At 37.9% G+C, this 22,928-nt stretch overlaps 1 protein-coding gene across 3 annotated transcripts in view; it reads right to left on the bottom strand.

Annotated features, from left to right (window-relative positions):
• Nucleotides 1-22,928, bottom strand: part of unc13ba (unc-13 homolog Ba (C. elegans)) — a 157,476-nt gene that overhangs the window by 37,145 nt on the left and 97,403 nt on the right. For all 3 annotated transcript variants that reach the window (XM_032517163.1, XM_032517164.1, XM_032517166.1), the window contains 10 exons: nucleotides 22,709-22,714; nucleotides 19,784-19,858; nucleotides 17,713-17,932; nucleotides 16,927-17,154; nucleotides 12,448-12,589; nucleotides 11,446-11,615; nucleotides 11,099-11,214; nucleotides 9,863-10,026; nucleotides 7,465-7,615; nucleotides 162-230 (listed from right to left, as the gene is read on the bottom strand). In XM_032517163.1, coding sequence (XP_032373054.1) covers nucleotides 162-230; nucleotides 7,465-7,615; nucleotides 9,863-10,026; nucleotides 11,099-11,214; nucleotides 11,446-11,615; nucleotides 12,448-12,589; nucleotides 16,927-17,154; nucleotides 17,713-17,932; nucleotides 19,784-19,858; nucleotides 22,709-22,714 — 1,341 coding nt within the window. The remainder of the gene's footprint in view (nucleotides 1-161; nucleotides 231-7,464; nucleotides 7,616-9,862; nucleotides 10,027-11,098; nucleotides 11,215-11,445; nucleotides 11,616-12,447; nucleotides 12,590-16,926; nucleotides 17,155-17,712; nucleotides 17,933-19,783; nucleotides 19,859-22,708; nucleotides 22,715-22,928) is intronic.

Here is a 22,928-nt window from a genome sequence, read left to right as displayed (position 1 = left end):
ACACACACACACACACACACACACACACACTCATTTTTAAATGTATCAATGTACTGATTACAAGCAAGCAGTCATGACAAAAATCCAGATGTCCAACACCCTGACGCAATTTATGTGTGTGGTGAATAAAAGAATAAAAGCAGCTGAAAGCAGAGACTCACTCTGTACATGGAGAGGTCGATACGCAGGGAGTTGTGCAGCTGATCGAGGAGCTTCACAAAACGATCTCTCTGTTGGAAATACAAAAGAAAGAGCAAGGAGCTTTCATGAACAGCAAGGAGGACACAGACATGAGCAATTTGCAGCCTGTGTGTGTGTGTGTTTGGATATGTCTGACTTTCCATATCTGTGTGAATTTGTGTGTAGTCTAGCACCATGAAAAATATAACAGACGGGATGAAATGATACAAAGAAAAATAATTGGTTTGTTTGCAAAATATATCAAACTGGAGACAAATTCTTCTACACAAAATGCAGAACCAAAATATAAGACCATTAGAGCTACATGAGAATTCAATTTGGAAAAGCACTTTATGGTCCTTGCTGATGATAAAAAGCAAGAAACATAGAAACAATGCAGGACTGGCAGCTCAGTCTGGTACATGCTGCAACAAGACAAGACAGGCAGTTAATAATGGAAGGCTACCCGGCAGCAAAGGCGGATCGATTGCTCATTGGCACATTTGGACACCTCTGTTTCTGTACATGTAGCGGTTTTGGCCACAAAATATCTCCTCATTTATGTCTCACAAAAGGTAACGGTGCACACTCTGATGCTACAAGCCAAAAAGACTCAGTTTTTCCTTTCTAAACTGAAAACAATGTTTCTAAAAATCTTCACCCACATCATTTTCCCAAAGATCTGTTGTCAGTGACCTACATTTCAGTTTGTGTGTAGACGAAAGGCCAAAATGCATACCGTACAAAAAGCAACATTTAAATGTGCCTGAAGAACCTATTTTTAAGATCTGTTGTTTTGACAATTAGTAGCACTATCGAGCTATGTTTTTGACAGTTGATGGTGCCAAGAAATATAGAAATGCAAATATGGGAATATGGCAAAATCATGGACAATTATAAATCTCTAAACAATAGGCTTTTCACATGTTTTATGAGAAAGGAAATGCACTTCACACATTTGTTAGACCTGAAGGATGTGCACAAGTCTTTATATGACGTTCATATAACAAATGCTTATGTAGGGCCTGCATTGGGAGCAATTTTGTTTCAGAGTCTTGCTTAATAACATGGAGACACATGGACAGGAGGCGCTGGGATTGAACCCCCATGTGATCAATGGCCAACCAGCTCTACCACCTGAGCAAATAGCGGTATCCCCATTGCTTGTTTTGTAATAGATCCACTCATTTCCTTCATATGTTTTGGCAACACAAATGTATTTCCATGTCATGCCAACAAAGCAAACCGATATTGGGAGAGAGAGAGAGTACTCTGGCGTAGGGGGAGTCACGACATGGCTGACAAACTAAGGAGATAAAATTAATTTTGTCTGATGAAGAGAATGAGGGGGAGGAAGAAGGAGAAGCAATGTTTCCAGCCCAACTGTAAATTGTCACAAGTCACTCACTAATTTGCAAGAAAATGCAGTGGAACCAGATGTATCTAATATGTAACAGCACCGGAGAATCCCACATTGGTGCAATTTGATTATATAACAGAATATAAAGTTTCTTTGGAAATATGTTATACCTGTCATGGTTGCACACCAATTAGTTAGCACATTGCTAGCATATTGGAAAGGGCTTCCCTTTGTTTTCATCTTTGGTTGAAAACAAGAACAATGGCAAACATTACCTGGCACAAAATACGAATAAACCATTGCCAAATTCCTTGAAGGACTCTTTCAACTCTTGTTTGTGTCTATCTGCGCGTCCCATGATGGCAGGATCAATGCAAACAGTTAGTTATTATTCTACAGAAAGCAGAGAAAAAGAGTGCTACTGCTTTGTGACTCATGCAAATTAAGAAATAAAGGTGAATAGTTTGGATATGGATAAGAGAAAATGAGGGAGAGAGGGAGTGAGAAATCCCCAAACACTAACTCGCACAAGTACACGCCAAAGCTCAACTCCAACCTTAAAGGATAAGACTGGTAATATTAATATGTTATTTTTATTCTCAACAAACTCTGAGAACAAAACCAACAATGAATGTATCCTAAAACGTTTTAGAGCCCCAATGTTGTCCAAAAACTACTGCAAACAGGCTTCATAAGGTCAGTATCTACAGTCAGTATTGATTTAATAAGAAAAGATATAAAATTGCCAGCCTTCTCCATTATCAAAAAACCTTAACCCTTAACTTTAAAGTTCAGCCCTTTGAAGAAGTCAGAGCCAGACAAAAGGTCCTTACTTTAAAAAAACCTGTCCTCACTCTCAATGTTTAAAATCCAGGAACACACAAGAAATCTAGAGACAAGGATGCAAGACCTTTAAAAATATAACTCATTATCACACTGTCCTTCCTGAAAAAAAGGCCTTCCTCATCCACACACACTGCATCCGCTGGTCTACTGCGTGGATTCCCCGAAAATCTCTGTCCTCTGCTGCTGTGACACAATTTATGTGACCATAAAACATTTGGAATATGTTTCAATTCATCACACGTGTAATAAATGTCTGTTTTCAACTGGGAATAATTAACATTACAAACTTAAAGGCTCCACCTCACAATTAAGTTAAGTAGCCTGAAGGAGAAAATAAAAATGATCATTTGGAGATGAACTTCAACTTTTTTGCATAGAAGTCTGCAACCAGGTCCATTATCTTATCCTAGTTTTCGTCACCATTAAATGACCATTCCGCAGCATTTATTTTTGTATTTTTAAGTATTTTTTAAATATTGTTATTGTTTTTTATGGCCTATCTGTCCTTTTCCCCCTTGACTGATAGTCCCAGACAAAGTTCGGAAGGAAGTCATTCAAATCTTAAGACATTACTTCATAAATCAGTGATGCTCACAGCCGGTCCAAACAAAATGTATTTTGTGACCTTTGTTACACGGTAGCACAGTAAATAGAGCAGGTCAGTGAGTCCAACCTAATCAGGTTTCTATTCCATCGTCTGGTTTCAGCACCAAAGGATCTCTTGTCCTTGTGGAGCAGGTGCAGAATCACCATAAGCTAATAAAGGGTACCTTAAACAAGTTGTTGAAGGCAGACAACATTAAATTATCTTGGTAGAAAACAGTATTGATTGCTCTGTTCCGGCAGAATCGGTTGCCCAAAGCTGGAACAAACACTATAATAACAGAAGTCCAAGAATCAAATAGAAGTTAGTGACAAACTGTTAAACTGATTCATTTGGCGATGAGACATAGTGTCAGTTCTCTTTTAATGTGTGTCAGTGTCCATTCTGCTGACTTCATTTTAGATGAATCACTGACACTAGTAACATGTAGGAAAACTATTTATTTGACCTGTAATTTCATAATAATTCTGTTAAAATTATTGTAGTAATTCAATGGAAAATAGAGAGACCGTTATTTGAGTTTGGTTAGTTGTCATGAGTTTATTAGTAGTTGTTGTTTTTCAGAAGAACTGTCTTCAGAGAACCACTAATCGTAATCTTGACGTATTGTATTGTAAATGTATTTTAACTTTTTATTTTCACCGTTGTATTGTATGCTTGCCTGTGGACAGATTTGACTTTTTCATGTTCAGCTGACCTCTCTAGGTTAAGTGAGCAAATAATTGGAATGAATTAAAGTGAAACAGTTTAATGCTGCCACCCTATAATAAATAGCAATATATAATCATTTTTCAGGGACCTTCATGAGAAATTACAGTTACATATCACCTCCTTTCTAGGAGACACCTGCCCTGATTTAGGAAACGTGCGTACGACCTAAAACAGGTGTAGGACGCGCGTACGCCGATTCCTACGCTAAGCTTGGCATTTATCAATTTAAACGTGATCGTAGGCTGCGAACAAATCCCACGTCTGGTATGACCTTGTGTACGCAAGTTTTTTGAGTCAGTGTGGACTTGCACTTTACTTGTTTGTTTAAATATAGGTACACCTACATTTAGGCCTAAGAGAATGCAATTTAAGCCTATATATTTTTATTAGGAGTATGCATATGTCAAGGATGTATAAATTAAATAACCTTCAGCTGGAGTCCGATTTAACTGTGTTGACCGCATCAGTGATCTCTTTATATTCCGCATTCTTCCTGCAGTCTAATACCAGTTGTTAAGCTGCCAAATAGGACACATGTTACTGCAAATTAAGCTGAGATGTCAGGGTTTCAATCACCACCTCTGAAAAGTGCTGCTTCTTAGCCGGATTACGTCTGGCCATGTCGTAAATAGTAGGGGCGAAGCCTCAAAACTGAGATTATTTTTAAATTACGATGGTTTCCAGTCACTGCATTTCTCAGTTCTTACGCTCTGATTGGTCTGATACGAATGTTTCATGAATCCCACGTGAAGCCTGTTGTAAGAGGATTTCTGCTCTCATATCTACGCGGGTTTCTACGTTAGGTTGATAAATGAAAGCCAATTACACTATGGGAGCTTTGGAATTTAAGCAGATTTCCTGCACAACTTTGCATTTGTTGCCATATGCTTTTGACTGCAGGCAGTGTTACTGAGCTCTTCACATTTTTTTTTATAGCCAAATAGAGCTGAGCTGCTTAGTCACCTTTGACACCAAAAGACTACTGTACTCCCACTCAGGTGTCATGACATTCAAAGAAAATCACAAAAGTACAAAATGACAAGAAATAAAAATAGGAACCTCTGATAAATGTATCACTTCAAAAGAGAAAAGCTTGGTTTTCACACAAAATCATGAATAAATGATTTTACACTCTACATTAACCTAAATGACCTTAATCAAGTTAATCCATGACCTGCTCTACAGCAAAATCTTTAGTAGACTTTCAGTAATTAACTTTTAAAGAATAATCACTGTTGATTTAACTTTAAGAACGTTTTTTATGCCGTTTTTTATGCTGAAACTTGAATAGTCACTGACAGCATCTTTACCACCAGTACTAGAAGCTATTCCCTGTGAAAATAATTTGTAGTAAAAAAACAAATACAATCCAGCGAGTAATGTATGTTTGTTCCCACTGGCAAATTGACTGAAAGAGAGAGCGAGAGAGGGAAAGAGAGAGAGAAAGAGAGAGAGGGAGTAAAAAATAAGCTCCAGCAAATGAAAGAGACAGACTGTGGCCGAGCAGATGGTGAAAAACAATCACACTGCTGTCTGTGTGTTGTTCTCTACAAAACCAAAAAATAAGAAATCAATGAAGAAAAAACCCACAAATGATTTAGAATGATTGATTTGATTGAATCAATCATTCTATGGATATCAGGTTAATGCCAACATTTAAAGAAACCCTCCAAAGATTCGAAAGGTCTGGTATGTTTTCATGACAACATGAAAAAACTGATAAATACGATACAATGCAATATGATTCAATTCAGCTTTGATTACATATTGATCCAGCTCATATTTGATATCTACTTTGGCCAAAAAGGTTGTTATTGGTTTGTTTGTCTGTCAGAGGGATTATGGAAAAAAAACTACTGGCCTGACTGTCATGAAACTATGGGGATTGGTGTAACATAGGCCTCATAAGATCCCATTCAATTTTGAAGTTAGGAGTCATGGTACTGTGGAAGTAGTCTTACTTCCCTCACTTTGTATCAGCTACTTCCTCCTAGCAGAGGGATTTGTGGTACCAATGGGTCTTTTTTTCAATTCGTAACAGTTCATTTTAACACCCTTGTATTTATTTTAAATATTTACTTATTAGTTTTAGCTTAGTACCTTTTTGTGTCTTTATATATGTAAAGCACTTTGAATTGTCTTGTTGATGAAAGGTGTTGTACAAATATACTCCTCCTCCATATTAGTAAGTAATACAATAACAAATGGTGCACAGTTCACAAGTTGATTAATGTATTAAATATAGAATAATTAGTTATTTTATGTGGGAAGTCAAAAGACACTTAGTCATTAATTAGTGTGGGTCTCTAGTGCTACAGTGTATGATATGTCATGCAATTCATACATTAATTCAAGCTGAGTCATGCATTAATTAGTGTCAAGTCATTAGACTGTTACTGATGTTCTGTATTATCAAACAGCAAAGGAGAGAACAGCTTAATGAGCAAGCAAATTACCCAGATACCCATATAGAAAACGACTCAATTCAGAGACATTTTAACTTATCGACCATCCGGCGGGGCTTGTTACCAAGCTGGCGACACAGAAATAGACCAACACAGTTGTAGCCCATGGTGGAAGCAAGTCTGCCTGCTTCCCCTGACCCATTAAAGCAAGCGCATGCTCCTGCAGCCGCTCGTATTTCATCAGAGTCTAAGTGCAACTGGTAGGAGAACTCAAGTCAGCGCTGTTGGCAAAGATCCCAGGAGTCATTAAGCGTGGCCTCTAACTGTCATTGTCCCCCCCCCCCGTCTGTGGCTCCTGTGGGGCCTGCGGGCTGAATTTGGGCCACCGCAAAGTTCCAAAGGTACCAGAGTGATAAGACATTACCTTTTATTGAGGAAGAATATTAGCAGCATAAACGAACACCCACTGGCTCTGTACAGGTCATGCTGATGAATGTCTATGTGAAAAAGATCTTTTACAAAGCTTTAAGTATTACAGACACACCAAGTCACCTTTTGTGAAAAAACTAGCTTTAAGGCCAATTTCTTACGAGTAAAAGATTAAATCCCAGTCTCTAAATGTCTGTTCTTTTGTTGATTTTGTGTCTTACTGTATATTTCCACTTGTTTTGGTAGGTGCGGCTTCTGTTTTAAGCGTGAAATCCAATTGTCTAGTTTTGAACTTGAGTGTAACACTATAAGATCTCCATCGCAGCTTGCAGAGAATTGTAAATTTTTAAATCAGTGTCATTACAGTGACTAAAATATGTTTGAACTGAAATATTGACTTAATTAGAAAGAGATGCTTTGACCACCAGATGCCCTCGATATTTGAACATGTTTATGTATCTACAATGCTCAAGCAAGACACAAATAATAAATGTAAACATGTCATCTACCAAGAATAATACAGCTCATCTCAAGGCACATGACACTGTAATTGTTTTGACCTGTAATTGTGGTGCAACTAATATCCATATCAGGGTAATTTTGAGAGGGTAATTATTTCCCAGGTTTTATCAGAATCAAATCAGTAGTGTCTGAGAAACCAGCTGGGACTGAGGAAGGATGAATAAATAAATAAAGAAACAGACAGAAAGAGCTGACACTGAGATGTCTAAGTTCTTTGTGAAACGTTGAAGGCTTCCACTTTGGCCACCAAGGTGCTTAACATTTCAAAAAGCCTCATCTGCACTGAATCTTTATATCAACAGATGAAGCTTTAAAAACACACTATCAAAAGGTCTTGACTTGTCGGATTGTATTGAAAACATTAGTGTTTATCCATGTTTACTTTATTGCGTCTGGTGATCACTTACCCCGAAGTTGGAAGCTGCAAATCTGGCCGGAGCAGAGACGTTGGTGGAGGCGATTGGGTGGGCATAGAAGGCATTAATGTTGGCCAGCAGGGTGCTCATCACTGCTGGCACCCCTGACAGCATGTACTTAGAGGACAGGCAAGAGAAGTGACTGAGGGGGAAAGGAAAGGAGAGAGATAGGAAGGGTGGGGGCAGATATGAAGATGGAGGGAGGATGAGACCGGTGGAGACAGAAGGAAAGAGGGGGTTGAGAAGAAGACATATAGAGGCCAGAGAGAGAGAGATTGGAAGGAAGATGTATGACATAAATTGTGGAGATGAAAGAGGAGGGAGGGAGGGGAGGGGGAAGAGGGTTGGGCATAATTACGCATAGAGAGAGAGAGAGTGAGAGCACAGACAGAGAGTAAGTGGAGATTAAGTAAAAGCATTTGCTCACCAGTGTAAAATTGTAGCTATTTTTATACAACTGGAATGACTTAATATCACTATCAGACTGTGTATGTATCTAAACTATTATGTTTGTATATTTTAGAAACATCATTAACACGAAACAGCTCATTCATGTTTTTGTAATTAGGACAAATCAAGACAGAGACTAGAGAGCCCGGCAGTTTTCATTTTTTTTGTTCTAATTTATCACTTAGGTATAGAGGAGCCTAAAAGGTACTTTAATTAATTCCCCCATATTAATATCATTAATGTGGTAACTGAGGATCAGTTGACTTGTCATTAGGAGTGCCTTTTGTGTCTAAAGGTATTAACCCATATCAGGGAATATGAATGTGGAAACTACACATTTTGCATGGGAAGAGGGGGTTACAGACTAGGGTCATCAAGTTTGATGTGGACAGTTATCACACAAAGAGAGACAAGCTGAATCATGGCGAGTGAAGGATCCAGCATTTTTGAAGCAAAAAGACACATTCATGCTTTGATTTTGATCATTTGTTTTTAAAATCTGTTTTTTGCAACTCAAAATAAAGATCCCCTCCAGATTATGTTTTAAGACGAAAAATGTACTTTGATTTTAGTAATCAAAGCCTGATGTCTGATATTGTTTTTATACAAAAAAATGTAATTACATTATAAAAATTCTTTAAATCGACTCCATCTCCCTTACTGTAACAGTAGACACAATTTACAATATACTATAAGTATTCCCCTGGAGGTTTTGCAAGTTAAATGTTGTGTTATCTTTAAAACACATTGTTTAACTCAAGTTAAATTATAACTTCTAGAGTACCAATTTGTGTTTTAATGAACCAAAATTATGAAGTTGACAGCACAAGTTGAAACTTTGAAAGTAGGAAAGAACCATAAAAACAGATTCACATATGAACAGTTTGAATCTGTATGTGTACCCAAAATGTAGCTGAGATTCAGCAGGCTATCAGTGAGATGTGAGGCTTTTATAATTAACTAAAGTGTACATATGTATTTCAATCACCATTTTTATTTGGCTGAGTTATTGATCCCCTATTTCAATTAGCCCTTGTGTTGTCTTCCCGGTCGACCATGCCACTTTTGTTTTTTTTGCGTCAAAATTTAAAATGAAAACATTTTGGTTGTCTTTTTCAACACTTTTGTCCCTTTTCATGATGTTTTTTCTCTCCACTTTTTTGTTGCCATTCTTGCCCCTTTTTTGATGTTTTTGAAGCTTTTTCTGACATATTTGTCACTTTTTTCAACATTCTTTTATCATTTTCTTTTTAAAATGCTATACAATTGAATGAAACAACAATTCAATAAAAATAGTCAACTGATCATTTATATTACTTGTGAAGAGTGTTGTATGGAACCATCCACATTATATTTTTGGACAATTTGATTGCAAGAAACCCAAATTTCAGATTTAGAAACTCGTTGAAAGCGGGTCCAATTTGACACAAGGTCAACAGGATGGTTAACTTGAGCCATTTCTGCTTACTACTTTAATTTACACAATTCTTCCCAGTATGATCATGTTGTTTTGCTTGTGTTACTTTTTTACACAAAACAAACAAATAGACCTTCTCTGTCCACGTTAAATCAAATTACAATGTGTGTGTGTGTGTGTCTGTGCGTGTGTGTGTGCATGTGCTCATTGAGTCTCTCTCCGACTGCCAACAATAATCCAATCAAACAGCCAGGAAATCTCTAAGGTGACAGGTCATCTTTCCTCATTAGACGTGATAAACTAATTTAATTTCTGTTTATAGTTCATGACAGCTCCGCCCAACTCTCATGACATCAACACACACAGACATGCATCCATGGACACACGCACACACACACACACTAATTGAAAATATTTCCTGATTTGATTTACCCACACCTGCACACAATTGGCTAATATCATGGCCTGGTGAACTTGCATATTCACATGCAAATTTGAATCACATTTTTACACTGAGCTTACGTCATGGCCTGGTATATGGACTCGATGCCATAGCGCATGGCGAACTCGTCCACGATGTCCTGCTGCACCTCATCAAAGTAAACCTTCCACGCATCGTCTCCCTGAGCAGCTGGGATCTTGACGATGCCGCCTCCCTCTACATCGGTTGAGTAGTGGAACATGTTCTACAAATAAAAAGGTTGAGAGAACAGGAAAACATCAGCAGTGCTAAAGTAAACAACAGGCAGGAGTTGAAACAAGTTACCCAGTAGTGAGTCGAGATGTTATGAGTTTAAGTGTTGTTGAAAAATCATCACAGTCATTTTGGACATGTCACTGTTGAGTGTTGACATTACTTTTTCAATGTCAAATCTGGCAACTTTATTAATTTTACCTTCTTGGTTTGTTTGTTCATGTTAGCAGCCTCAAACATAAGAAACAATCTGTCTAATCTGAAAAGGCTTCAGATAAAGAATATCAGATCCGCGTCCTTTGTAGAAAACTCCAAAATGATTATTATACAATTAGAAAAAAATGTCTATACACTTTTTGGTTTTCTCCTTATTGGATTTAGTGCCTAAACAATAAGTCAAATCATTTATTAGTCTGCTGTATTTGCAGAAAATGAATGATGAACAATTTTGATTACAAATATTTTTAAAGTCATTTATCAAGCAAAAATTATGATCATTCACTAGTTCTTATTTTTTCAAATGTGACAATTTACCGCTGCGTTTTAGCCTGGGAAGTTGCATGTGTGGCTCAGCTCAGCACTACATATTGTGTTGCTCTGACTGGTTGTGCGTAGGTCTATTCATCGGTGGCCATTGGAAATCGAAATTGAGCTGAGAGGTTCCGGACTAAAAGTCATTTGTGAATTAGTATGGTGATGCCAGGCCGGCTGCTTTTCTCCTTTTATATAAAGTATATTTGTGACATGGATATGTATATATATATATATATATATATATATATATACAATGCTACTCAGGTATTGTTCTTGATTAAAGGCCCAACTCTTTATGGATTGTGTGTGTGTGTGTGTGTGTGTGTGTGTGTGTGTGTGTGTGTGTGTGTGTGTGTGTGCGTGCTTGCATGCGTGTCTGCATAAGTGACAAATAAAAGCAAAGCAAGACTCCCTGAGTTCCTACATTATTTAAAGTCTGTTGTTATTCTTCCTTATTACCAGTATCTGTGTGGGGTTGTGTGTGTGTGTGTGTGTGTGTGTGTGTGTGTGTGTGTGTGTGTGTGTGTTACCTCATGAAGGCACGTGTACTGTACGTGGTAGGGTGCCACCTTCTCCTCTCCTTCAATCTCCACACTGATCTGAAGACGAATGGCACCAGACACCGCCGACTTGTCTGTTCTCTTTTCTGCAAGAGGAGACGCACAAATGCACACATGCACACAAAAATACACACACAATTACACTGAAGTCATACATCGCTCAGGGTTCAACTTAAGTTGAACTTTGGATCTAAGATGACAACTAAACCAAAGCGCTGCACGGCTAATGAGCAAATCCATATTTCAAAAATACAGAATTATACACACACACCCACACACCCACACACACGTCTCCTATATTCTCAGTGACTACATACCCAGGTTGTACCAGACGTCCATCTCTCCGCTCAGAGTTCGGACCTCGATGATGCTCTGACCCAAAAAGTCATCAGATTCCCTCTTCAGACGTTGCTTCACTCGAGACTTAATGTCATCGTCTTCGTCCCAAACACGCAGCTTTATACGATCCGACGAGTTGTGACACTCGCTGTGAAGACACATAGTTTTGAAACGCTGCTACTTTAACTGTTGTATAGCTAAGTTTAATGGAAATGCCTTAGCTATATAAATTAGAAAATATTATAGGGTTAGAGTTAGACAAAAGTGACAGTAGGGCAGGCAATTACAAATCCGTTGGCTACTTCAGCACCATGGACAGCACCATGTACTCCACTCCATTCCTTCACAGCTTTAGTCGTAGCATAGTAGAGTTTACATTAAAAACACACAATGAGTTCAAAGAATATGATATGTTTTTTAACATTAAACTACCCAACAGAATATTCAATTGTTAAAGTAGTAAAATAGGCTTATTGGAATAATAATGGAATTATATATTATATGCACTGAAAGAAGCAAGTTGGATCTGAGAGTAATGAAACACAAATATAATATACACAGGTATAATAATATAAGTCATCATTAGTATTTTTACTTTTGATACGTTACATTAAGCTAGTAGGTTTTATCAAGAGCTTTGCTGATAATACTGTTTGTAAAAAATCTTTTACATTGTGTTGTATTTCTACTTTTATTAAAAGACCCTGCCCAACCAAAATGTCTCAAAGGACTCCATGTACTAAAGAAATATGATGTGGTGTCCCAGTCAGGTGCAACAATATTAACAGGAGATTGAGGGAGTGTGTGTATGTACACATGTACACAAAGTGCACAGCAGGACCTGAGTAAAGGACCTGGAACCGCCTTTCACCAATGCAGGGTGATGTTGACAGTGACAATGTTTCCCTGACACCTTGCCAGACCTCTGAGAGCTCCAGCTGAGATTTATAACCAGGAAGAAAATAACAAGCTGAACTTACAAACTGAACTTTTCCTCCCAGACTGGGTTCAGGTTGCCGTAGATGGTCTTTGTTCTCTTCTTGGTCTTTCCAACTTGGATGGTGACATACGGGTCACTAGAGCCTGTTCTGTCCTTGGCCTGGAGACCCTGTGCACTAACGACTGATAATACACACACACACACACACACAAACACACACACACAATGACTATAAAATTGCATAGAAAAACAAACACCTATTTGTTACCATCATCATTCTGTCTCATTCACTCACACCACACACCACACCACACCACACACACACACACACACACACACACAGTACACACAACCCAAAACACAAGATCGTATCATCCCACGCAGTTATGCAAAGCCTCATAAAACAATACTCGTGACTCACAGGCAGATGTTGAGTAACAACATTTCTCACCACACACAACTGTTTTCACCCAATTGTTTGCCCTTTCTGTGCAACAGGTAGTCAAAGAGGTCTAAAGACTTGAAGAGATGACATGGCCTGACTTTCAAGGGAAACATCTGTTACCACAGACAGTAGGCTATGCTTGGATTATACCAGCCGACATGCATAATTGCTGAATTTTTAATGGAATATATGTACTTTGTAGTCTGCATATTGTTTCTGTACATTTCTGTCAAGATAACGAAGCAATAAATGAAATAAGAAGCACTTTCTGTGACACTGATGTGTTGATGCTCAAACACCATCAACACAGCAAATGTGTTTTACTTGAAGACCGTCTGTCTGGCTTTTGTTTGGTATCCAAGTTACAGAAATCGCTTGCTGATCAATGGAGATTAAAGGCTTATAAATCTGGAGACATTTCTTTGAGGTGGAAGGTCAACAGGCACCAAGGAGGTTGAAAGAAAGTTGGTGAGTGTCAAAATGTGTTTGGGCTTGCTCAGAAAAACAGGGCTGCAGGTGTTTTGCTGTTCACAAAACATTGGTAGTGTGTTGTGCTTTCATTAAGATGATCTTACTGATTTAAACCAGGAAGTGACTCTTGTTTTTGTACGGACAAATGTATTCTCATACCATGACAATGCATGATGTTCTGTGTTTTTGTATCTTTAAGCATCGATAAAAAAAGGAAAAAAAGGGAGTAGGCCTGAAAATATGAATCACAATGTTTTTGCTTAGAATTGACATCAGGATTCTTTGCCACGATTTTTTGGGCAGTACCAAAGAGACTCCTTTTGACACCTATAGAACATTGTGCACCACCACAAGACTGTAAACATAGAAGCTTTGATGAAGAGAAGGGAGAGCATGGCAGCGTTTAGGAGCGCTTTAAAACCTATTTTACACAGTCTATGTTGAAAACTCACAGAAGAAAGTAGTAGCGCTTGTGATGCAGCTCGTAAAATTAAATGAAAATCAAAGTCATTAAAATATATATATATATATATAAATTTATATTATATATATATATATATTATATATGTATGTTATTATTTAAAAAATAAATTGTGAATCGAGATCGCAGTTTCATAATGATTAATTGTGCAGGCCTACAAGAGAGCTTACTCATCTACAGAAAAAAGTTCCATCTACATCCAATATTTTTTCCATTTTCCACAATGCAGTCCTTAAAGAAATTGATTGACATTTTGGGGAATTGATTCACCTTCTGGCTGAGAGTCCAACAGTGGCGGCCACCTTTTTGAAAAGCCCTAGTTACGGAAGTGATTGACTATAAAGGTACAGTCAGCAGCAGGTTAACTAGCACAAAGACTGGAAACAGGGACAAACAGCTAGCCAGGCTATGTCTAACAACAACAAAATTCCCAGCTATTTCAAAGCTCACATTTTAAAGGCATTATATGTAAGTATAGTATCCCTAACTGCTTGTAAAATAGTTTAAACGTGGAGAGAGAGAGAGAGAGAGAGAGAGAGAGAGAGAGAGAGAGAGAGAGAGAGAAAGAGAGAGAGAAAGCGAGCGAGAACGGTGATACCACCAAACACTTCTAGTAGGTCAAAAGTGAGGATAGAGAGGGATTATTTTTGTATCAGTCCATACATTGTTCATTAGGAAATTCCATTACATTTAGCTTAGCGTTAGTTCATGTAGGACATGCAAGTCCTACCCGCTGATTGACCCGCTCATTTCCTAATCAGAAACACACCAATCATAGCTATTCTCACATCAAGACAGGCCTTTGAAATGTGACGCCCTCCTCACAGATCCCTGCTACTTTGACGCTGCTTCACTCACTGCTGCTGCTGGCAACGTTTAGCCTTCACCTCCCCAGGCTCCACCTTCCTAGTTCGGAGTCCTAACATGACTCAAAGTTTAAAATGTTTTTTAATGTTTTTCTTTTGGCTCTCGTTTTTTTTTACACAGGGGGTTTCTGCATGTTCTCTCCCTGTTTCAGCTTAGCATGCAGCTTGGCTGGTTCCAGCAAGTACTATCAGGAGCAGAGCCATCAGCACCGAGCATAACTGTATTTCCATTTGTGGCAATAACTGGTTAAATCTATAACGAGTGTTCAGTATTGAAATATTATACCTTTAACATGTATCTTGTTCACACAAAACACAAAAACTAACCAGCATCCCTGGCTGATGATGCACTAAAGAGAAAATTTGATTGCTCCTACTTACATACATACTTATGTACTTGTCTTTTTACGGTCATACATACAGGTGAAAGCAAAAGTCAAACTTTTTTTTTTCTTTTTGTACTTTTTAATTTCTTCACTTAATGCCAATCCACATCAGTCCCTGTAATATCTCGCTCGCAGTTCAGTCAGTGTTGGTGACAGATGCATTTTATCTTTGCTAAAGGGAGTGTTGAATATTCATTTTGTTCAGATAATCCCTAATGAAATCGATTAATGCTTCAAAGAGCCATCTGTAATGTGTCTTCTGTCAGTCCGCACTCAAGTTCAATCACAACTTGACTTAAATACCAAACTGTGTTTGAGTTGAAAGTTGAGTCTGAATGTGTTATGCATAATAAAATAATAAAAACTGTGATGAAAGAGCAAAAAATTGAGAATTTCAAACAAATTCAATGATTTATAAGTTTTTTTTAAAGAAAATTTGTTTAGTCTTTTCTCATTCATATTTGAGGGGACAACCTTAATGAAAGCCATATGCCTGATATACAAACAATATCAGGATTGTATGATGTATCATTGTACTGAACACCAAATTTCCTTAAAAAGTGGTTATAAGTAGCCACATTCAAGGAGAGACAACTTAACAAACATTCTTTACCAAACGTTTATAATGAAAGCGATTGATACCTTTGGGTACAATGGCAAATATGAATTTAGCCTGACACGTTTTTGAAAATCTTTTAATTGCATATCAAAAATGTATTTGGTAGAATCTGTTAGCATGTGGCAACGAGCAGCATATGACCATGAATGAATTTGAATCAAAGTGCCAGCTATTCAAATGCCTGTCCCTGCATCTTCTCTTTAAGGGAGATCACACCGGTGATTGGGGAGACAAGGTGTGATGAATGCCATGGAAACACTGCTGCCACTATATGGTGTGATGCGTTTGGTTGCTTTGGTAACAGCGGCAGTAATGTCTGGTAGAGTACTGAGAATGTATGTTCAAATTAGTAAAGCTTCCAGATAAACAGTTAAAGTTTCTCAGACAGACTGTCAGATGAAATAATTAACTTTCATAAATGTGGGATAGTTTTTTAAGGTATTTATGTGGGGAAACCTGGTTCAGCAACACACTGCTTCACATTGGCACAGCTGCAGGTTTTCACATCCGTCAACGTGCAGTGTTTCTTGAGGGTACCAAGGCTTACAATAAACCTTTGAGATGTACCAGCAAGCTTTTCCTAACACCTTCCTGGGATGTGACTGTGCAGCAATACTGCTTTTCTTACATTTTACCACTGTCATAAATGTGTTATGAGGCCTGCTTATTCAGCTTTTGAATAAATCTCAACTGTTCCTTACTGTTTTTATGCATCCAGTAACAACGTAATTAGGTTCTTTGAACTTTGAACCTACTGCTTACAAAAAATAAATCATGCATCAACAGTGTGAATATAAGGCTGTGTAACCTTCACTCTGCAGATTGACTTCACACAGAGATATGAGTGTTGTACACAATCTACAAGTGTGTAAACACTAAGACACTGTGTGCTGTTGCTACAAGCATTGTGTAAACGGATCACACAAGACCAAGCAGGTGCATAATTAATAATGGAGAAAGATACAGTGAGAAAATGCTCTCACTGTCTCTCACTGTACATCCTGTTTGCTAGTCGGTGTTCATAAATGTGGTGATTTTACGCTTTTTTGCACTGATTTTGTCTGTACTCAAAGTGATAATAGTTGGTAAACAAAGAGCATCAGAAGAGATTAAAAGAGACTTTCTAATGACAACTCAGGAAAGGACTACAGAAAGACTACAGTACATTTTTTCGCAGTTAATGTTCCCTATGGATTATTTAGGTAACTATTCACGTTCTCCATTTTAAAGCTTAGAATTCACTGGACGTACTGTTGATGGTGATCTTGGCAGACCACTTGGAGGTGCCGTCCAGGACGCTTTGCTTGATGCTTTTCATGTGCTGGACGTGGATCATCTTGGTGATGTTGAACACCTTCCGGATCTCCTCAAAGATCTCAGGCTTGTTCCTCTCGCGGATCTTCATCCTGTCCTTCATAGCCATGATGATGTGCTGCGTTCGGTCCTCCGCCCCGGTCTTGGAGCTCTTCTCGGCCGCTCCTTAAGGCAAAAAGGTGGGAGGAAATGGAGGAGAAGGGTGGTTGATGAGTTCCAGAGGGTAAAGTGAGAAAAACAGAACTGAAAACACAAATGTGTTTTTCCTTTTACAGTATGTTTATGAGTATGGTATTTGCGTCAATTTTTCGGATACCACCAACCCTCCTCACACTTATTACAATTTCTACAGCTCCTCAAAACTACATCACAGAGCAATGTCTGCTTTGCTAAATGTATCCTCCACTGCTCTATCCTTCTATTGCTCAGACATTTTTCTTTGCAAAACTCAACTGTTGGAAGCTCTGGCATCAGATAGTTAAAAGGCAGCTGCAAAACACCATTCAATTTGAAGACCAACTCCTGATTAGGGAAGTAAGTTTTAGAATCTGTACAACAGCAACAGCATTTTTAGCAGACTTTTCAGTCAGTCCACTCGCTCCCAGGAAACAATAATAAGCAACACATATTATTTATGTTGGGGTAAATCTGTTTATGGTACAGGATATGGGATGTCTGGGCATGTTTTCTTATGTCTTTCAATTGTTTATGAACATTACTCACTCTGCAGGCAGTCAGCATTCAGCAGCTCTTGGCATTTCTCGTGCACTTTGACCCCGCACTCCGCACAACGCATACCCTGCCGGGCGATACCCCAAAGCAGACCCTCGCACTCGTAGCAGTAGGTGGGCGTAGTGGCCGTCCAGACCTCAAAATTGTGTGGCGTTGTGCAGGAGATTGGGTAGATCAGAGACTGCAGGGTCTTCTTGTACACATGGTTTTTCTGTTGTATTGAAGAGAAAATGAATTATGAATAGATGGATAGGACAGAAGTAGAGGGTGTAAGAAAAGATAAGGGCATTACAATTTTTTGTAAGAAGTTATCCGAAAGGCAAAACAGGGTATAAACACAACACAACAAGGTTAAAAACACACAATACAACCGAACAATGGAAAGAGAATGAATTAGTAAGTTTGTCTGTAGCAATGATGCAGCAGAGCTGTTTGAAAAATTCATTACATTTTGGCTACTGCTAAAATGATAAAAAATGTGGTTCACACAACTAATTTGTGTTTTTATAATTCTTAGCTTATTTACTGATGCAATAAATTCTGCTGTTGTTCAGTGTAGGAGGAGAGTGGGAAGAGGTGAAAACATCTCCACAAAATGAGAGGACACCTTGACTAGAAGCCCAGCTTGATTTAATAAAAACTGAATTTGTACAGAGGGTATGCGAGTCGTTATTATTTTTCTTATTATCACCGTAGAAACTGTAATAATGTGGTATGAATAAAAGGACACATTGTTTTTCTTTTGTTGTTGGATTCATTGCTGCCATCTCTGAATCCGGATTCACTCAATCTTCTTCTAACAGCTTTATTTATCTGACCTGTGTTGTTTCAATTCTTTGTGCCATTTGACTTTATTTTTCTGTCCTGGGCTTTTACCTGATTCTATTACCTCTGATTAACTTCCTTGTCTCTGTAAAGCACACAGTAGCTTTAAAAAAAACAACTTTTATAGATAATAAGATTTCAACTATGGCTAAATACTATTGTCATTGCCAGTGTTATCATGCCTAAATGGCTAAAAACAACTTTCGTTTTGGCATCATATTTGCTCACATTTTCATGATTGGTCCAGATTGTCAACTTGAATATATCTCATATCTATATACCTCAGTGTCTGTGTCCATGAGTCAGAACAAAATGTGGTACATTTCTATACATATTCTACTTCCATCCATCAGTTATGTCAGCTATAATTAGATTATATCTAATTATGGAACAGCTAACATTGTGTATATTTTTAAATGTCACTGTATTTTGTATGTGATACACATACCTATAATTTGGGTAGGAATTATAGTCAGTAATTAACAAGGATCCATTATTATAATATCTAATACATTATATATAGTATGTTTTGTTAGACATGCTTGTGTATTTTTACTTTCTAGTAAAAAGTAATTAGCATAATTAGAATGAACACAAACGTTTACTTGTGTACAATGCAAATTCATTCAAATATATATTTTGTAATGAAAATACCAGAACCAGAATAGCCGTTTGACACAGGGCCCCTCTGCAAGACATTGTATCAGCATTAGGTACAAATGCAGCAGTTGCCTTAATTGCCTTAATCATTTTAGTGTAAATAAACTGTACACATTGTAATCTTTTAAATTTGGCAGTTGTTCAGCGACCTACTTTATCCACTAAAATAATAAATGTTTCCACTAATATAATATAATGGCCATGACTAATCATGATTTAACACAGAAGGAAAGCCACAAAACCAACATTAGAAAACAAACCTTAAACATCATCCTGTCAGGGAAACCTTGCTGCTACTGACTCTTAAAAACCTACCTAAAGTTGACTCAGCAAAATCCACAGCCTACAGTATATTGGATCTTGAACAACAGATTAGCAATTTGGCTACAACATAATGACAGCAGGAGTGTGTGTGTGTCTGTAAATATGAGTTAAGATTTGTGTGGATCATTAACTGGCATCTGTAGATAACTTTAACATCTTACTTTAGTATATACAGAGTATATATGTGTGTGTGTGTGTGTGTGTGTGTGTGTGTGTGTGTGTGTGTGTTGTGTGTGTGTGTTAGGCCACTCACAAGCTCTTCGTCTTTCAGGGAGGTCCGTGTGGCCAGTGTGTGGGCAAGTCCAGCTTTCCTGGACTGTATCATAGACTGGAGAAAAGAGAAAATCAGCCGCAAAGAAAAAGAAAAGAATAAAATCAAATAAAACTATTATTCCCTTTGTGGCTCTTTGAAGGTCACAGCAACTTGCAAAACAGCACACATTTTTCTCATTGGTTTGAACACACTTTTGGAAACACGTTGCACATCTCTCCTTTACTCCCTTCTTGAAGACAAACATTCACACATTTGTACTATATTTGTGTATTTGTCATCCCTGAATAAAGTTTAATTAGGGATGTTTCAATCAAGTTTTTATGGCCATGCTGCAGATGGACTTCAATAGTACTTAAATACACTTAAAATTAATTAAATTATAATAAACACTTTAATACTGAATATTAAATTGAAGCTCCATTGAAAGATGTCATGCAATAAAAAAATGGTTTCTCATCTTGGGAAATAGTCTTATTTTCTTCCTCACAGAGAGTTAGATGAGAAGATCAATACCACTCTTATATCGGTCTATTTAATATGCTACAGCCAACAGCCAGTTAGCTTTGCATAAAAACAGCTAGCGTGACTGTTACCTAGAGACAGAACCAGGCTTGCCGTTTCCCCCGGTTTCTAGTCTTTGTGCTAAGTTAAGCTAATCACAGGCTAGTGTTGGCCTTATATGTAATGGGCAAACATGAGAGGGGTATGAGTCTTCCGCTTTGCCAGAAATATCCCTAAATGTCAAACTATTCTTTTAAGAAAAGTACAGCATAGCCTTCGTTACGGTTTTCCTTTAACAGATTGCCATAATATTTGTTATCATGGCAGAATACACTGTCCTGTTGCAGGATGTTTGGTTAAGATCTGTACAGCCTTTCGTCATCTCCAGCACAAACAAAATACTGATGTTCGGATGCATTATTAAACCTAAAGCACCACTGTCAAGCAATGATAAACCTGAGAAATGTCCTTGAAATAGAAGCACAGCTATTTTTTTAACCCAAAGCTGCTCGTAGCATCTCAGCAACGCATCCTGCCAGTTATAATTAAGTCAAACTGATCACTGCCATACAGTAGCACGGAGTCCTTTATTAGCTCATTTCAGTATGTCTCTTCAATTTAACAAAGTGTATTTTAATGGAGGACATCTAGCCAGGTCACAAAAACAAAGACTAGTTTACAGGATAAAATCTAACTATTCAGGGTCAAAGATTTACTGTAGTAACAGTAAGGGTAAAGTGGTCTGTTACACAAGAAATGCAATTACAATAAATGTATAGCTTAACTGCAATTGCAATTAAAGCCATCAAAAATTAAAAAGGTGATTTGTGGGGAGTGAAGTCTGAAGCACAGGGACACCTGCAGCACGGTTTTTGAAACGTATTACAAACGGTAGTGCTTAGTGAAGTGCTTCATCTCTCCAGCTGTGGCTCACCAGGAATATTACATATACAATGCTGAGACGTTTTGAGCTCCAGATTATTTAAATACTTCAACAGTAAGCTTCGTCTTATCCATTCTGACAGCTACAAGACCACAGAAGAAGACACGCTATCACCTTACAAGAGAAGAAATCAGGATACAGAAGCTGACGGCAGGGGTCTAAAAAACATGCTGCTTTTCTGAAGCGTTGTCCAGCAACAACGTTGAATAACAAAACAGCAGTGTTTGTGACCTTGTTGCATGGACTGGGTGCTAAGTGACAAGAAAGTCTAAAACTCATTTGCAGGAGCAGGAAAAAAATTAAATCCCTATTCTATATTTGTACGCTGGCCACTGAAGTGCTGACCAACCACATGTGTGTAACAACATGTTGACAATAGAAGCAAACTCAGGAAACAATCTGCTGACTTTTATCAAAACTAAATATGTTTAGTGATGCTCTCACCTTCTCAGCACTTTTTTTTTTTCTGGTTACGTGAAGACTATTGATCCTTACAATAATAAATGTAATATGACAAACCCCTCTGTCATAGCCACACTATTCTATTTTTTTATATTAATATTTTTGCTTCTTAACATGTTCTATGTGCTGAGATTGTCATGGTATTTTTGCAATGTTTTGGCTAATTTCCGTTTTTCTTTGGCCAGTTATGGTTTTCTCCAAATTAATTCAGTTTCATCTGCACAATTGTGTGTTGGTTAATCTCTCTCTTGTCTGTTTTTCTTTCTCTTCATGATTTGTGTAAGCTGGTATGCTAAACTCAACCAAGTTGGACTAGATTTTCCCGAAGCTTTTATATCTTTTAAACTTCATGGGTCCTTCATTTCTCATTTTTCGCTCAGACTTCTGCTGTTGAGAGTGTGACCTTCACTGTGGAGGACCCACTTCAAATCAAAGGAGTCACGTTTTTTTAATCAGATGAGTCAAGTTTCTTAGATCTCAGCGCCAGAATATTCACAGCTCTAACCACTCAAACACTCTGACAGACCGCAGCCAGTGGATGTACATCTGTGCTTCCCTTAAGTAGTTCAAAGTAAATGTGAGACTGAAGAGAGAAAAACACAGTTTACCATAACATTTAACAGAATGTGTTAGCTTAGAGAAGCAGGTGTCTTATTTAAAAAAGTGGAGCTGTTGACTTGCTAAATCATAGCAAGTCAAACCTGTTAATTAAAAGAATTTCGAGAAAAAGTCCAATCAGAGAAAACGCCTCTGTGAGTCTGACGGAAAGCTGAAAGCATTCATGAGAAGAAATGGATTTTTCTTGTGTTTGTCAGAACATTTTGAAATATGGGTGAACAATGACTAACATTTGTATGAGAGTGCATATGTGTGCATGTTCATACTAACGCACATAAAAAAGCATCACAGCTTTGCAAAAATCACCATTAAAGGGTTTAAAAACCCATCAAACAAATGGTAAAACACAGCAGTTGAAATCTCACTCATCTTTTACTCACCATAGCCTGAGGGCCGAGGGAGGGAGGGAGGCAACACATGCAAGGAAAGAGAACAAGAAGGGAGAAAAGCTTAGAGACAAACACACAGGTTCCCCTCTGAGAGTATCAGCAGCATTCACCTTACTATTCACACTGCAAAAAAGGGGTGTCTAAAAATTAGATAAAAACACTAAATCTGAGGGAAAAAGTTCTCAAAACAGGTGAAATTATCTGTCCATGC

This window comes from Etheostoma spectabile, chromosome 5 (genome assembly GCF_008692095.1).
Source record: "Etheostoma spectabile isolate EspeVRDwgs_2016 chromosome 5, UIUC_Espe_1.0, whole genome shotgun sequence".
In the NCBI taxonomy this organism is placed as follows: Eukaryota; Metazoa; Chordata; class Actinopteri; order Perciformes; family Percidae; genus Etheostoma; species Etheostoma spectabile.
Note: the sequence above shows the minus strand (reverse complement) of the source record. Positions and strands in the feature narration are given on the sequence as shown.